This window comes from Passer domesticus, chromosome 1 (genome assembly GCF_036417665.1).
Source record: "Passer domesticus isolate bPasDom1 chromosome 1, bPasDom1.hap1, whole genome shotgun sequence".
In the NCBI taxonomy this organism is placed as follows: domain Eukaryota; kingdom Metazoa; phylum Chordata; class Aves; order Passeriformes; family Passeridae; genus Passer; species Passer domesticus.
In genome coordinates, this window is record NC_087474.1 from 65,317,012 (window position 1) to 65,333,597 (window position 16,586).

Genomic DNA, 16,586 nt, shown 5'->3' on the forward strand with positions numbered 1-16,586 from the left:
TCTCAGATGGGTATCTTGTCAGGCCATCATCTTTGGGCGTCTCTGGATACATGCCTCTGTGAATGACCATGTCCTGTGCAGCCGAGGTTTCCTTCGTATGTAAATGTCATGGTATCTCCTTGCCATTGGCATCCTGAGAATTAAATTCCTAGGCCCCCCCCCACCCCCCCCTATTGCCAGCCGCTACCCACCGGGCAGAAGCCCAGCAGGGAGTGCCAGAAGCCAGGATAGCTCAGCGGGAGCTCAGGCAACCTAGGCAAGCTATAGTGATTTTCAGCTCTCAGTGATTATCAGTTCTTTAGCTTGCTAGGTGCCGCAGCAGCAGACGTAGGGAGAGAGAGGAGAAGTGCTGTATGAGGTTCCGCAGGATTCTTTATTCAGGTGTTCTGCGAAGGTTCCCAGTGACAGCTCTTCTGCCGAACCCGGCAGAATCAGGGGTTTTTATACCCTACAGAAGTTTTGAAAACTGTCCAATAGTAAGGGTCAGGGGAAAGTGACCTATGGGCTTACAGGGAGATAAGCAGGGTCCGAAGGAGGAAGAGAGAGGCTGCCAGGGTCCAGTCATGCTGACTTGGCATTTCCTAGCTCTTAGGCCTCTGACCGCCAAGGCCTCGCAGGCCCTAGGTCTGCTACACCCCCCACCATGTACAGCTGGTTTGGTTCACATACTTTAGAGAAGTCTATATTTTATCTGCACAAATTACTAACTATATCCCTAACACCCTCATGATAAGTGGATGCAACTAAAGAAAAAGACTATTAAGGAGGGGGACCCCCAAACTTTGTTCCAGTGCAGAAAATCTCAGCATTTTAAAAAGGACTGTATTGAAAAGGGGGAGGCCAGATCCAAAATTTCTGGTATTTTCCCTTGGTGCCATAATCAATGTCAGTCCAAGTATGATTTTGAAGGGTGTCCAATATCAGGAAGCCAGAGCCAGAGCGCAGCACCATGCGAAGACACAGATGCCCCAGCTGATCCCTCAGAGTGCATCAAGCCTCAGCCCAGCTGCCACCCCAAGCAGCCTTCAGCGGACCACAAGCAGCCCTGGCTGGACCATCACTAACCAGCCACCCCAGGCAGCACAATAATGGACCTGGCAACCTCCAACACAGTAACTTTGCTTGATTCATGATATAGATGAAAAATGAAAAATAGCCAATTTTAATAAAAAGATAAAAACAAAATTTATTTCGCGACCGTAATACAGTCTCGACAGCCACCAACCAAATCGGACAGCATACCACCCCCGGGAGGTGATCCGGGTGAACGTGAGATTGGCCTCGCTAGTACCAATTCTACCCCGTCCACCCTGGCTGCTCTGAGGCAGCGGTTCTTATACAGTTTATTTCACCCACGGCAGGATGTCTCTGTTTCTTTCTGGGTTCTTCATATTCAAGTTGGTTTCTTTCTCTGGCTCGGGCTGCACAAAGCCTTCATCAGGGAATTTCCTCGATTCCCGGAAACTGGCATTCAGATGGAAGGTGTTGATGGCCCTGGTCATCTCAGACAGGTATCTTGTCTGGGCCATCATCGCTTGGGCGTCACTGGGTGCAGGTTCCTGTGAATGCCCATCTTCTGTGCAGCCAAAGTTTCCTTCGCATGCAAATGCTGTGGTGCCTCTCTGTCCATCTGCCGCAGTTTTGCTATCCTGAGGAAGAATCTCTCCCCACCTCGTACACCAGTAGTACATTTTATACATATATATTTTGATACATCTTTTATTCCCACGAATTACTAACAATATTTATAACAATTCATCTGTTCATTTGCTTCCCACAGGAGTTTTTGGACCACCTGGACAGCGTATGCAAACTTTGTTTGTTCTCTGTAATGTATGTTATAAAATAATTCATTATAAAGGAAATTAAAAACCACAGCATTTTGTGTACTATAGCCAGTGTCAGTCAACAAGCAGTAATAGGCTCAAACACCAGGAGGATGACTGTCTCCAGAGATGTATATTTCAAGGGATTTTTTCATCTGACAAGACCCCAGCAGGAGGCATTTGATAGGTGTTATGAATAGAAAGTTGTATTTTTTTTTTGAGCTTCAGAGTTAAAAAAATCAAGTCAGACCTCTTTGGTTTCCCTGCCGAAGAAAAGCTCTTCAATTACCCGTTAATGGCTGGTGATTAACTATTGTTCCCCTGATGCTGGCCGCTTGCCAAGAAGACACCAGGACAGACCCTCCAAGGTAAAAGGACTGGCAGTGACATCAGAGCCAGTATGCAGATGAGAAATGCATTGCGCCCTGAATTTTTACAGTTTTACAGTTTTTACAAGAAAAACCCCTAAAATCACGAGCCAACAAGTGACTTAAGTGACGTCTAAGGATGGGAGCGTAGTCCCGTACCTGCTTAGACCCTTTTTGTTTCTCACCCTAACCTGAAAAGATGCTGATTAAAGAGACGCCCCGGGGTGTTAGACAAACAAGCCAGGAATCTGTGACTCTCCCGTGAGGACGGAATCCCCAGCTCTGTCTGCAGACCAGCGGACAAAGCTGCATCACCCTCCTTCTCCGTGCCACGCCTGGGAGCAGCGGCGGCATGGGCGCGACCCGTCGACTTCTCCCCACCTGAGCTGATTCTTCTTAATAAAGGCATTAAAAAGGAGAAAGATCTCCTGCCCATTTATTTCAGTAACTAGAAAAATTCAAAGGTGTTGGTATAAAGTTGGTGGGGTTTTTTTACATATTAGTAATATAGCAAACCTACGTAGTTCACTAAGAACTAAGTTTTAAATTCAAGATTCTTTAGCTCACATTCAAGACAAACTTGAACTTTATCTGCAGTAGCTGTTTGCGATTTAGCCATAATTAGTACATGAAACTTCACTGACAGCTTTACCAGTTCCTTGTCTTTTACTCCACAGTTGTAGCAAAGTAATTTTATTGTAAATTTTTCAGAATAGTTTTTGTTTACCTTGCTGTTTAACTGTTATGTGAAAAATTTTCAGTAACCTTTTTGTAATAATAGAGTTTAAATAAGTTAATTCTCATTAAGATTGATTTTTGTTTAGTCTCAGTGATGTTAACTGTAAGTTCCTTTAGATATATTTTATTAAGGTTAGATTTCAGTGAAGCTGATTAAGTTTTGGTGTATCTCACAAATAAATCAGATTCTGATCATTGAATCAGTCTATTGCTGACACAGGAGAACCAAGGGCTCAGGCCCAGCCAGCATGGGTTTAGGAAAGGCATACTTGACCAAATTCATCTTTTATGACCAGATAGCCCACCTAGCAGATGAGAGAAAGGCTGTGGATGTGTCTACCTCGACTTCAGCAAAGCCTTTGATGCTGTCTCCCAACAAATTCTCCCGGAGAAGCTGGCAGCCCACGACTTGGACAGGTGCAGTCTTTGCTGGGTTAAGAACTGACTGGATGCCTGGGCCAAGAGAGATGCAGCAAGTGGTGCACATCCAGTTGGTGGGTGGTCACTAGAGGGGTTCCCTGAGGCTCAGTATTGGGCCCAGCCCTGTTTAATATCTTTATTAATGATCTGGATGAGGGAATCAAGTGCACTCTCAATTGTCCACTCATGGACAACACTAAGTTGTTGGGCAGGAGTGTGTGATCTGTTGGACAGTGGAAAGGCTCTGCAGAGGGATTTGGACAGGCTGGATTGATGGGCCAAGGCCAACTGTATGAGGTTCAAGAAGGCAAACTACCAGGTCCAGCATTTGGATCACAGCAATCCCATGGAACTCTACAGGCTGGGGGAAGAGTGGCTGGAAAGCTGCCTAGGAGAAAAGGATGTGTCTAAGTCAACAGCTGGCTGTAAATGTGTTTTTCAATGTGACCAGATGTCCAAGAAGGCCAATGGTATCGTGACCTGTATTAGCAATAGTGTGACCAGCAGGACTAGGGAAGTAATTGCCATCCTGTACTTGGAACTGTTGAGGCTGTACCTTGTGTACTGCGTCCAATTCTGAGCACCTCAACTGAAGAAAGACATTGAGGTGCTGGAGTGTGTCAGAGAAGAGCAAAAAAGATGGTGAGGAGTTTTGAGCATGAGTCCATGGAGGAGCAGCTGAGGGAGCTGGGTTGTTTAGTGTGAAGAAAAGGCTTAGGGTGACCTTTATTGTGCTCTACAACTGTCTGAAAGGAGGCTGTAGCAAGGTGGGGTCAGCCTTTTTTCTCCCAGGAAACTAGCAACAGGACAAGAGGACATAGACTTGGGCTGTGCCAGGGGAGGATTAAATTCGACGTAAGAAGAATTTCTGCATGGAAAGGGTTGTTAAGGATTGGAATAGGCTGCACAAGCAGGCAGTAGTATCATCAATCCCTGGAGGCGTTCAAGAAAATATTGGATGTGGCACTTAATGCCATAGCCTAGTTGACAAGGTGGAGATTTGTAAAAACTGGACTTGATGATCTTGGAGGTCTTTTCTGACTTAAAGGAGTCTGTGAAATCTAAACAACCAGAAAATTTGGACATTTTTAATGTTAAACCAAAATTTTGGTAACATTTTCACTTTAAGCATGAATAGCTACAAGAAACATTGAATTCTTCTAATTCTTTTCTATTAATTTCTTTCAGATATAGTGTTGTTTCTTTCTGCAGAACCTTGTCCTTAAGAAACTCACCTAACAAAGTGCCTTGTTACTTGACCTGACTACAGCCCCAAATTCTCAAATCTAAAACAAGTAGTACTCAGCTCCATTCCCTTGGAAGGGCACTTCACATGGGAAACTTACTCAGCCCAGAGGGTAAATTCATTCCAGTGACACTGACACACAAACTCTATTGTTATTCTAAAAGGTATTTTATTATACTGTTGTGAGGCTCTCAAAGTAGAAGGAGAAAGCCTGAAATACTATGTTTCATCAGAGCACTTATACAGGAGTTACGAGTTTCAATGTCTTCAGCAAAGTCCAGGTAACTGTGCAACTGTATACATTACTGTTCATCAGAAGAAAGATTTAACATGGTCTTCAGAACTAGAAATGAATATTGATCCCCTAAGGAATAAGCACAAAGTACAAGGAAGACAATAGTGAAAAAACAACTGGATAAATTGTAAGCCAGAGGAAGTTTCAAGTAGACTACAAGTGTAAGCAGCAGCATACAGTGAATAAAGTCCAACACCATAAGCTGAATAGAAAAAAAATCACAAACTAATGTCGCTATAGAGCCCCACTTGGTGCAAAGCACCAGGACTCTATCAGAAGGCTGTATAGATCTATTTATTAAAGCAACATGTTGTCTTTATTAGTTTTACAAGATATTTACATTTGCTTAACAAACACATACACTGCCCATTGGTCATAAAAAGGAAACAAAACTCTCAATAAGTGAAAAGGAGCCACGCCACTCTATGAGCCAACCGAAGTCCATGTCTTTTTATTTTTTCTCTTTCTTCACATTGTCATGGTGATAGCCTTGGTATCTTCCTTAAGAGAGATAGGAGGCTTTCCTTATCTTCAGGAAGCCTTTGCTAGCTCACAAGAACAGAAATGTCTTTCCTACAAACTAATTTGCACTTTGTGCAACCATCTGTCCTGTCTGCTGATTGATAAATACTGAGTGATTTCTATGTACTTTGAATGGTAACACAGCGTGGCACAATACAGTGTGAAAAGGACATACTACATGATTGGCTCTTCACAGATATTAAAAGGAATACTATATTTGTTATATTGTATTAATTAGTAGCACTGTATTTTTTTAAGTAGTATGGTAAATTTAGTTCTAGGTTATAACATAATATTAAAATAGAAACTATGTGATGTAAGATACTTTTTTAACTAGCTTAGGAAAGGGATGAGATAATCAAGAAATTCTTTGCCTGAGATAACAGCAACAAGACACCTAAATCCCCAAGAGAAAAATTATAGTATCCTTATCAGAAAAGACCAACTTTCTTCCACCACCTTCCTGACTTTGAGGAGCCAACAGGATTAAGGGGGAGAAGTTGATAATAACCAGAGAACACTCTTTGTTTGAAAAGAATTTATGCACCATGAATACGCAACAGGCTATTGCTTTTAAGAGTTAATCCTTTGTTAGTGTGTGTGCTTTCAGAGCTTAATTGCCCAGGAGGCACCTGGACTGTCCATATGTCTTTGTTTTTATTGTGCTTTATTGTCCTAACTCTGATTGTCCAAATTCTTATTACTCTAATTTTTATTACAATTTTTATAACCATTTTATTACTATTAAACTTTAAAAAATTTAAAACAAGTGATTAACGTTTTAAACAACAGTAAGCAGTTACTACTTTAACTTCTGTGCTGCTAAGTGATTGAAAGCATGGCCTGAAACACATAAGCAACCTGGTCTAGCAGCACGTGTCCCTGCCCATGGCAGAGGCCTTGGAACTACATGATCTTTAAGGTCCCTTTTAAGTCAAACCATTCTGTAATTCTATAAAGTCTTTCCCAAGCTTACTCACTATTAAAAGACATAGTGTAAGTGGTAAATGCAGGCAGTCATGACAAGCAATGCTAGATATTAAAAGTGTTTACAAATGCTTGTGAAAAATGTGAATTTTATGATTGGCTTTTCGCAAGTATTAAAATGAATATTGTATGTGTATGTTAGAAAGTTATGCTGTATTAATTTTCTAAAATATAGTTTTAGGTTATAACATAATGTTAAAATAGAAACTATGCTATGCAATATGTTTAAGAAAGGACTCGCACCAGATAGGAGCCACAGGACACCTAAATCTTTCAGAGAAAGGCAATTTATTGCTCCCTTATCAGCAGAAAACTAACTTCTTCCCACCTCGCTCAAACTGGAAGATGGCATAAGGATTAAGAGGAAGAAGTTGACAGTGACCAGACAGAATCCTGTGTTTGAATGGAATTTATGCATCATGTATGAGATGTATGAATATGCAACAGGCAATTGTTTTTAAGGGTTAATCCTCTGTTAACCCGTGTCCTTTTTCGGGCTTGTGTTGTCCTGAAAAAGGTACCCGGACGTCCATATCTCTTTGTTTTTATTGTCTCATATTGTCCTAATCTCAAATGTTCAAATTTTATTATTCTAATTATAGTATTATTTTTATAACTATTTTATTACTATTAAACTTTTAAAATTTCAAAAACAAGTGATTGGCGTTTTTCACATGCTTGTACAAAATAAAAAGCTTGATCTCTTCCCATAAGTATTATATTTCCACAAGATGCTGTCTGAGTGAGCCGAACTGGTATGCTCCCGTTTGAAAAACTAGGCAGGGGTGTGTGTGTGTCAGGGAATGGCAACAGCTACACATGTCCTTGTCTAGGAGGCAGCTCTAGCTTGGCAGCATGGGAGCAGAGAGAAGGCAGCAAGTGTGATTAGCTTCTGAGAGATAACACAGAGAATATAAATTTTCAGTTCTCCTGAAGTTCCTAGATAGAGTTTAAAAACTAACTACCAGAAAAAAAAACCCCACCAAAAAACAAAAAAAACAAAACCAAAAGAATGTAAAAGTATGCACAAGATGATAAACGTGGCTAGAACCAGCGGATAAATAGGAAAATGAGGAATATGGTGGGATTTTTTGGCAAAGTTATGTAACAAGAAGCAACAACGCACGCCCAAAAAAATGTTCAAGGGAAGGTCATTGTAATATTGGGACACTCAGTGAGTACGAGCATGAGAGACCCCTTTAGATGACCGTCTAGCACTATAAAAGGACTTCCAACAGAAGGCGGACGCGTGCAAATTAGTTCTACGACAGTGAACTGTATTAGCTAGGAAGTAAGTTGTAATGAATATGTATGATCATGATAGAATTAATGCCCTGTTGTAGTTTCATGACCCACATCCGATTAGAGGAGCTGTCTTCCCAAAGTGTCCAAAGCTGTAATAAAGAATGCCGGCTTTCAAATTTTATTAGTTTATTTTCCGTCCGATTTCGACATCACCTCAGGCTCGTCGCGGATCACCGAGACCAATGTTCGGTGATTCCGGCTGCAGGGGAGCTCGGCTTTGCCCGGCCTGGCCTCGTGGCCGCACTGTCACTGAACAGCTGCACCCGTGCGCGCAGCCCCACCTTTGCCCCCCACGCGCCGCTCCAGCGGCGGCTCCATCCCTCCCCTCGCGCCAGGTGAAAGAAGCTGTCTTATTCCGCACCTGCGCCAGGCCCACAATAGTTCCCTTCTCAGAAGTGCCCGCACCTAAAAGAAGATAAAATAATAGTAGTGGTAGAAGAGCGTGGCTGAGGCCGTGCCTTTCAGTGGGCTCGGTCGCTCTCCACCAGTTGCTTTCAATGGTCAGTCTCTTCAGGGACCACTTTTGACCGCCTATTCTGCTGCTAATAGTCAGGCAGCAATGGACAGCATTCTTGAGGAAACGAAGGCGAGCTGGGTCCTTGCTAAGGCAGCGGCGCAGTGTGTGACGCATTGGAGCGCACGCGCCGCTCCCGGGGCCGGACGGAGGCGTGGGGACGATGATGCCTGGAGAGACGCCGCTATCGCCGGCTGGAACTGCGGCCGCCGGCAGGGCCTGCGCCAACTGCGGTGTTCTCCAGCAGGTAGGCATAGACCACCGTCTCTGTGGCGCTGGAGTGGGGTTTTTGCTCACGGACGAGGTAGTGGATCAGCGCCGGGCCTCTGGAGGGAAGTGTCGGATAGCACAGTCACCACTCCCTGTGCCGTCGGGAACGGGGATACCGTGCGTAGTAAACGGGGTCTAAAAGTAGCAGCAGTGTCGAGCTCTAGCTAGGCGAAGTGTGGAAAAGTAGCTCGTGTCTCTGCGACGTGCCTAGTGGGATCTGTCAGGGAATTTCTAGTTGCGTGCTCTTGGCTTTGCTCCGGTGCAGTATAAGGATTTAGAATTTATTTCCTTAAGGGCTCTTAAGCGAGTGTATATTTTTATGGTATTACGCTTTGGGTAATTTTTGTTTCTCCTTTAAATGAAGAGAAGGTCCTGTTGAGAGTTCATAGGACACACTTAGAATGAGTATGGATGAGAAACTGGAAAAGACTCAAGTGAGCTAATGTTTATTGCTGATGTTCTTCCAAAGGTCAGTTGGATTTTGATAGAAAAAATTATAGGGATTTAGTATAGAATCTACTGCAAAGGCAAAGTTTGAAAAGCTTTTGTAGCAAGGCCTCACTTAAAGATGCATACTTACTTGTGGAGCCTGCATTCTCTGTGTGAATGAAGACCGTTTATTGTATTTTCTATAAAATTAACCATTGGATTAGGGGTTATTTAGGTACTGATTTTTGGGGTGTAAATTCTTTACTGACTTGAGACTCTTCCTTACAGAATATGAATGAATATGTAGCTGCACTAATTGCACTGAAGCAAAAAATAATTGATGGAGAGTAAGTACAATTGCACACCTTTTTGTTTGTTTGGGTTTTATACTTTAGTACTTACAGCAATGCAGGAGATATGATTTTTGGAATGCGGATATTTGTTTATGCACTATACTAGATACTTCTCAAAATGAAAGCTCTTCACAAACATGTCCTAAGTCTAGACTGTAAGACTAATTTATTCTGTAAAACATTTGTGTATAATGACAGTAAACAGGGCTATTATGTACCTGTAATATTATTAGAAGTACTGGCAGAAGCAACTCTTTTAAGAAATTTATTTAAGGCAGAAGCAGATCATTGATTATATGTATTTATATTTATTTTTTTCATTAGTTGTTCTCGTTTATTTCATTTTTCTGTGGAGAAGAATGTGGGAACTAAAAGCTGAGTACAGATATAAAATTTTTCATCAGAATTTAGTCTGATCATTAAGTTCTGAAATTCTGTTGGGATTAAATATCAGAATGTGAAAAGTGAAGCTGAACATTGTTCAGAATGGTATGATTATAAAATCCTTCTTACGGTTTGGTTTTTTTTCTGTGCTTGCTTCCAATTCTTCTCAAAACCCATCAACATATTTTATGGAATAATATATGAAGTATACCTCCATACTGTGGCCTAATATCCATGCAATGTCTCCTAATTATAGTGGTTTGTTTCTTATGTATCCTTTCCTAGATATGTGTCAATCTGGCTTTAGTGAATCTAAACAACAGTCCTGCATTCTATTTCTAGAGTATTTTAGCTAGCACACACTGGGTCTCATAACTAAGATCCTTTTTTCAAAGCTCCTTTATTCTGTTGTGATTTCTTTTCTGACCTTTTCTTTTCTGTTGTGATTTCTTTCTGCCAATGCATATATTTCTTGTGGAAATTGCTTCTTCTTTAACTACTTGCAACTCAGCCTTTCTTTTTTGCTTTACTGGATTGCTCTTAACTATTGCAATAGAAAGTAATGCAGCCCTCTCTGTATTAGGGTAGCTCCCATGGTATTACTCTTTCTTGTCCTTTCTTTTCTTTGTTCTTAAAAAACATAACATTTGAGGAAAGAAAGGAGTAGCTTTCCCTGGTCCCATGGCCCTCTTGCATCAGGGTAAGTGTTACCTTTTATGGCTGCTAGGAGAATAATATAAAGATTAAAGCCTTTTAGGGTCTTTCAAACTATTTCTCTGAGATGTGTGTTCTTTTTTAGGAAAACATCCTTCAAGTTTGGAAACGTGTTTTTATATATATCTTCTAGTGTATATATATATATATATGCATATTATTTCCCTTGTCTAAGCAATACTTTTTTTTTAAAGTTGCAATTGGTTAATGGCTACAAATTCATGTAATTGGTAGTTGATTTTTTTTTCTACTTAAAGCAGTTTGATTTGAGGTTTGAATGGCTTAATGAAATCTAAGGGTTATATTGACTACTATCAGAAAATGTAAACCAATCCTGCACTTTCTCAACTAAGCAAAAGGAAAGATACCCTAACATACAATTGTCAAAATCAAGTGAGAAAATGAGTAATGTCTGCATTTTTTCTTTTCTTACAGTCGTTTGCTGACAGAGTATCAACAGAAATGCACTGATATCCTTTATTTTTCTCTTTGTGTTCTTACAGGATTAGTATACCTAAAACTAAATAAAAGGGCTTGAGGCTTTCTGTTTAGGTTATGAGATGATGTCTCTAATAAGGAACAAAGTGGGTGGGTTTTGTAAAGAAAATAGGCCTTTGGAATTAAAAATTAAAATCCACTTAAGATCTGCCTGTTTCTGGTATATGGTTTAACGTAGTCTGTTTGAAATCTAAGTTGCTGAGAATTACTCAATCTTTTTCATGTAACAGGATATGTTCTTCTTATTCACTTCAAATGTATTGAAATGCATGTATCAAACACTTAGTTTTGCAAGTCTTGGGGAAGTTTTTTTTCCATGAGAAAGTCTTTACTGGATGTTTCTTTGCAAGTGGCAGTTGGATTGAAATATACTTAAGGACATTTGATAAACTGTTTTTAATATCTACCTTAACAAGAGATTACAGCTTCAATTTGCTGAAAGGTAAGTTGGATTTATATTGTTTACTGAAGATGTATTGCTATATTCTCTGTGTTGTGGTTAGTTTTAGGAGTCTGACGGTGTCATCGCAACAGCCATGTGTCTGAGCTGCACTTTTAGTATGGTACTTTTACTGTGCTTCCTAGGCCACAGTTAGTAAAGCTATGATGAGGAGAGAAATCTGTCCTTCCTTAACAATACATGTGTGGGATTCTTTCCTGGCTGTGGGCTAGTGAGAGTCCAAATGGAGATGTGAAGCTCATCTTTTGGTGGTGGTTAAATGTATGGCTATTTGGGGTGTCCATATTTGTGTGAAGCATTTTGACTTAAGAGTTGTGTCTGTGTTGCCCTTGCTTACTCTGTGATTATAGAGGAAGAGGCAGCATATAATTTTTATGGACTCCAGCCTGCCTGCTGAAAAACACTGCATTTGGACTCTGCTCTTACTTTGTAGCACCATGTATGCAGAGACACTTAATACTGGCACTTTAGTGTAGGCAGCATACTTCTGTGGCACATGCCATCTGCTTCCATCTAGCTTTGGGTTCAGTGTAGTGTTTTTAAATCAGAGCTTGGATTTTCTTTACATAGCTGGAAAAATGAGAACACTGAAACTCTTAAAGTTTTTAGGTATCTCTCACAGCATTTTTTCCATAGGATAAAAGCAAAATACTCAGATGCTTGATTGAAGAATCAGAATACTGAGTTTCAAAGCATCCATGTTTTTGGCAACTTTTTTAATTACACATCTAATTTCAGAGAGATCTCTGCTCTTCGTTGCCAAGTGGAGAAGATGTTACAGAAAATTCTGCCTCTGGAAAAATGCCAGGAAGAGTTGGGTTCCTTGAAGGCAGAGTTGGAAGAAAAAAAGGTGTGCTTGTTTAAATAACTTGCGCTTTTTCTGCTGAAGGAAGTGCATATCCCTAATGCTCATCTTAATGAAGCTGACTTTTAACGAGCTCTGTTCTTATTTCCAGCTCCCTGGGACAGGTAGCTCTGGTGAAGTTAGGTGAAATTAATTAAATTACTTCAGATTTCAGAGAGGCAATAAGTTTAGGTTGTAGTAGTTTTTAAAATTTTTGATCAGATAATTTGGTTATTTCCTCAATAAGGAAGGAAGGAATGAGAAACATTCAGACTCCTTTGGATTTCTGCTCTGATCTTGTCAGATTATTGACTATAACTTGTACTAGTGAAAAGGTGCCAAGAACATACGTTTTTGAATGTACATTTTACATCATTAGCTTCTGAAGTTTATTCCTAATTTCTCTCCCATCAGTTAGCTGAGGTTTAGTCTACAGGAAAGAAGGTTTAGAGTGTTCAAATTACCTACATGTATGCATTTTCTAGACATGATTATAATTTCTGAAGAAAATACCCCGCTTTCTTTCTTGTAGCTCTTTTATAATGGTATAAGAAAGATACTAACATTTGTCTTGTTGCTGTACCTAGTTAGTGTTCTGTGTTAGAATGGTTTTATAACTCCTCTTCCCTCAGCAGGCATTAGTAGCTGATGTCCTGATGGCACTTTTTCAGAAAAAAATAGGATTACATGTATGGTGTATAATAGTTAAGATCTTGACTTCAGCTTCAAGTTCCTATCCAGCTAGGTGTTGAAGGTATGTACTCAAAAGATAGACATAAAGAGATTCATGTGTTTGTTTGTTATAACTTTTGCCTTTAAAGAAGGAAGATAACCTGACTTTCCAACTAGCTTCCTTTCTTATTGAATATACTTAAACTTTTTTGGCCAGGCACTGTTTTCATTAGAAGGTAAGGTGTCTGCCATTTATGGGTTTTTTACCCTCAGTATGGACATATTTTAACTGTGCTTTCCTTCTTCAGAGTTCTCTCAAGATTTATCAGGAGAGTCAACTGGAATATGTTAAAATTAAAGAAGAAATATTAAACAGTGATGCTGTGTGAGTGATGCTTCTTTTTTTCTCAACCTTTCTTTCCCTCTCTTGCCTCTTCCAGACTTGATAATGTACCTTATCTAGCTATGCTTTCCATTTCGCTAAAATTTTTGTACTTGTGAACAAGGAGTATGTACTTATGTACTTAGAACAAGAAGTTGATGGAAGAATGATCCTAAGTTCTGCATCAAACTCTTTTAAGTGCAGTGTTACTTTATTTATTGTCTTGTTCTGAAGTGGCTTTATGTGGTTGTTTAATGAAAGTCTTTAAGAAGAGGATGAAATTGAAAAAAGCTGTAGTTTCTCCAGTTCTAAGTAGTTCTTAGTCTCCGCTTTTTGTTACTGCCACCAATTTCAGTTTTTCTGTTAAGTCTCTGATGCCAGTATAAGAATAATATTGCCAAAGTGGTCTGTACTAAAATGAGTCCTTAAAATAATTCTTTTAATGTAACAGCTCAGCAGTTCAGTCTGCCATGTTTGGAAATTAGCAGGAGGAATTTGGCACCAAAAGTGCAAAAGTAATTTTTGCTGTTATAATACTGAGTATTCTGAAGCTGTGGCTTGGTATTTCCCAAAGTTTGTTTTTCCAGTAAGCAGTCAGTTAAAGGTTCCCTTGCCTGGAGCATATGTGTGTGTTAACTTTTACAGCTCTTGATACATACGCTAATGGACTTGTCTAATTGCTCTTTAATCCTCTAATATTTTTAACCTTTAAACCACCTATATCAGGCAACTGTGACTACTCAGTATTGTGTGGGAAGGTACTCAAGCTCTGAAAAGAGAACCAGCTAATATATAGCAAGGTGTTGCCTCCCCTTATTTTTTTCTATAAAGGTATTTCATGAGGAGTTTTGCTGAAATTCTCACCTATGGCTTGACTGTCAAAGCCATCATATAGGAAAGTAAGTATGAACCTCTTCAGGCTGAGAAGGCACAGAATCCTTGGTCTATTACTTCATACTGTAAATACTTTGACTACTGAACATGCAAAAGGTAGTCAATCATACCATGAATGGGTTTTTGAATATATTCTGGTTAATGTCTGAAGTGGTAATTAAAGCCTGAACATCTAGAAAGCCTTAGATGGTAAATCTCAATCTATTACACAGGTTTTAATATGGGGAGTAGATTAACTGTGTTCTGCTTTATGAAAGTGATCAGTGATCATTGGTAGAATTGTCTACTTACCACAACAGTTTAAAAACAGTTTCTGGGATATTGGAATTTAATAGAAGAAAATAATATAAATGTTTATTTTTCTATTTACTTATTTTCCAGTTCTGTGTGTTTTACATATAAGGTAGGGTTGGAAATGTTGAAGTCAAAATTGTTCGGATGCTTCATGTTTTTTTTTTCCTTTGGTTTGACTTTTGTCTAAAGCATCTGGATGTTCTGAACAAAAAGGTGTGAGACATAAGTCATCCTGAGGGCTATTCCTGATTATCTCATTGCTTAGATATTATTCATTGTAAGCAAAGCTTGATTGTTTTTAAGGAGTAAAGCTAACTTGTTTGCATTACATCACAGGAATGCAAAAAACAGAAGCCAGTTTTCTGCAGTTATACTTCTAATTCCAAGTTGTTGCTAAAGGTATATTTAGTGGATTGACTCTCTTAAAAGCAAACTCTGCCTCTGTAACTGATACAGCTGTGTGAGAATGCCAGCAACATGCCACTAATTTAATTTTTCAATTTCAGGGACTTATTGGTCTCACAGGTCCTGGGTATAGGAGGTGTGTTTTTTTGAATGGCTAGATTTTTTTTTCTGACTTTTCATGCAACACAGTTCTATTTTTAAAAATGATCTATTAATATGTTCTTTCTAACAGGAGAAAGAAACTGGAAACTAAAGTGAAAAAACTTGAAGGTAACTTTCTACATTGAGTAGGACAACAGTACAGTAACATAATCTCTTTTTTCCTTTTCTGTCCAGAGGAATTGTGACTAACTTTGATGCCCAAGGAGCAAGGCAGGCCAGTACTATGTGGGGTGCTTAGTCTCTGATTTATATCAGCCCTCCTGCAGAATATTTTCTGCTGAATGTCTTAGGCACCTTACTCAGATAAATTTGGAAGGGAACTTCTAGTCATGAAAACTTCAAAGGATGGAGTGTTACCAGCCTCTGTACGCAACTTCGTTCAGTAACATGTTGGAAACTCCCATGTTTCAGTTTACACCTAATGTCTACCACACTGCAGTCTCATTCCATATTCTTAATTGAACAGTCTCATTAACAGTCTCATTCCATCTTCTTGATACCTCCTTGTACAGGAAAGCTGTTCTTGTATTCTTTCTATAATTTATTATGTTTTCTCCTCTGGCTGATTAAGTCTAGTTCAATAAGACTGTTTTCATAGTGAATGTGCTCCAGTGTTCTAATAATCCTGGCAGGATTCTTCATGTTTATGTTCATATTTAAGTATTTGGTGTTCCTGATGCATGTTTTCTGGCTTTTAAATAGTCTGGCATTTGTATTTTAGTTGGTTAGTTTGTTTGTTTGCTTGCTTTTTTTTTTACATGGAGAAAGAGCACTGGCTTCATGGCACTGTGTTTTTCTTGTTTGAGAGGATGAATGTATGTAAGACTTTTTGAGACTTTATTTGCTGTGTCATCAATTGGCAAGGCAGATAGTTGCATTCATATCACACATATTTTAGCTGTGCTTACCGTAGTTCAAAATACAGTGAACTGAGTGACTTATCTTCGTGTTAGAAACCCCTTGAATCTTACTGTATAGTAGAGGTACAAGGTGTTTATTTTGATGAGAATTTTGGAGTCCCATTGCAGCACAGCCAGTCTTTTTACACACTTGCCTCCAAAATCTCAAATTCTGGCAGAACTAGAACAAAATACTGATAGAGAGTATTTGTTAGGTTCATTTTCAGTGACTGTTTTATCTGTTTTGGTTTTTTCTATGTTCATTTAATATCTCAAATATTGTACCTTTTGGCAGTGTGAAATTTTGCCATGATTGTTTTTTTTGTTAGCCTACCACTCAAGGTTCCTTTTAAAAACCTTTTATTTTTATAGGCTCTCTTCTGATTTGATCAGCAGGAAGATTCCATTTCTTTTCTTTCCTATCCATATGTGTCATCAAGCTGAACTTTTAGGAGTTCTCTCAACTGACTGAGAATTTTCCTAGGAACCTTGCATTCAGTTCTCACCTACCCTGTACCCTCTATTTCCATCCATCTGCACTTTTGCCAGGTGTCTGTTAGACATTTAGAGATAAGGTCCTCTTCTCTATTAGTCTTGAGTGCTGTATGTATCTTTCTAATGCAGCTGGCTGTGGTGTTTTCATCTTTGAACCAGAGCTCTTATAAGAGAATAAAACATGTAAAAAACCCTTGCAACTCAATTTTA

The 16,586-nt window shown here is 39.4% G+C and overlaps 1 protein-coding gene across 2 annotated transcripts in view; it reads left to right on the plus strand.

Moving 5' to 3' along the window:
- Positions 1 to 8,330: 8,330 nt before the first annotated feature.
- The window catches only part of ICE1 (interactor of little elongation complex ELL subunit 1), a 35,099-nt gene continuing 26,843 nt past the window's right edge, over positions 8,331 to 16,586 (plus strand). For both annotated transcript variants that reach the window (XM_064421505.1, XM_064421494.1), the window contains exons 1-7: positions 8,331 to 8,468; positions 9,209 to 9,267; positions 10,807 to 10,841; positions 11,293 to 11,311; positions 12,068 to 12,179; positions 13,154 to 13,230; positions 15,053 to 15,090. In XM_064421505.1, coding sequence (XP_064277575.1) covers positions 8,385 to 8,468; positions 9,209 to 9,267; positions 10,807 to 10,841; positions 11,293 to 11,311; positions 12,068 to 12,179; positions 13,154 to 13,230; positions 15,053 to 15,090 — 424 coding nt within the window. In that variant the 5' untranslated portion in view covers positions 8,331 to 8,384. The remainder of the gene's footprint in view (positions 8,469 to 9,208; positions 9,268 to 10,806; positions 10,842 to 11,292; positions 11,312 to 12,067; positions 12,180 to 13,153; positions 13,231 to 15,052; positions 15,091 to 16,586) is intronic.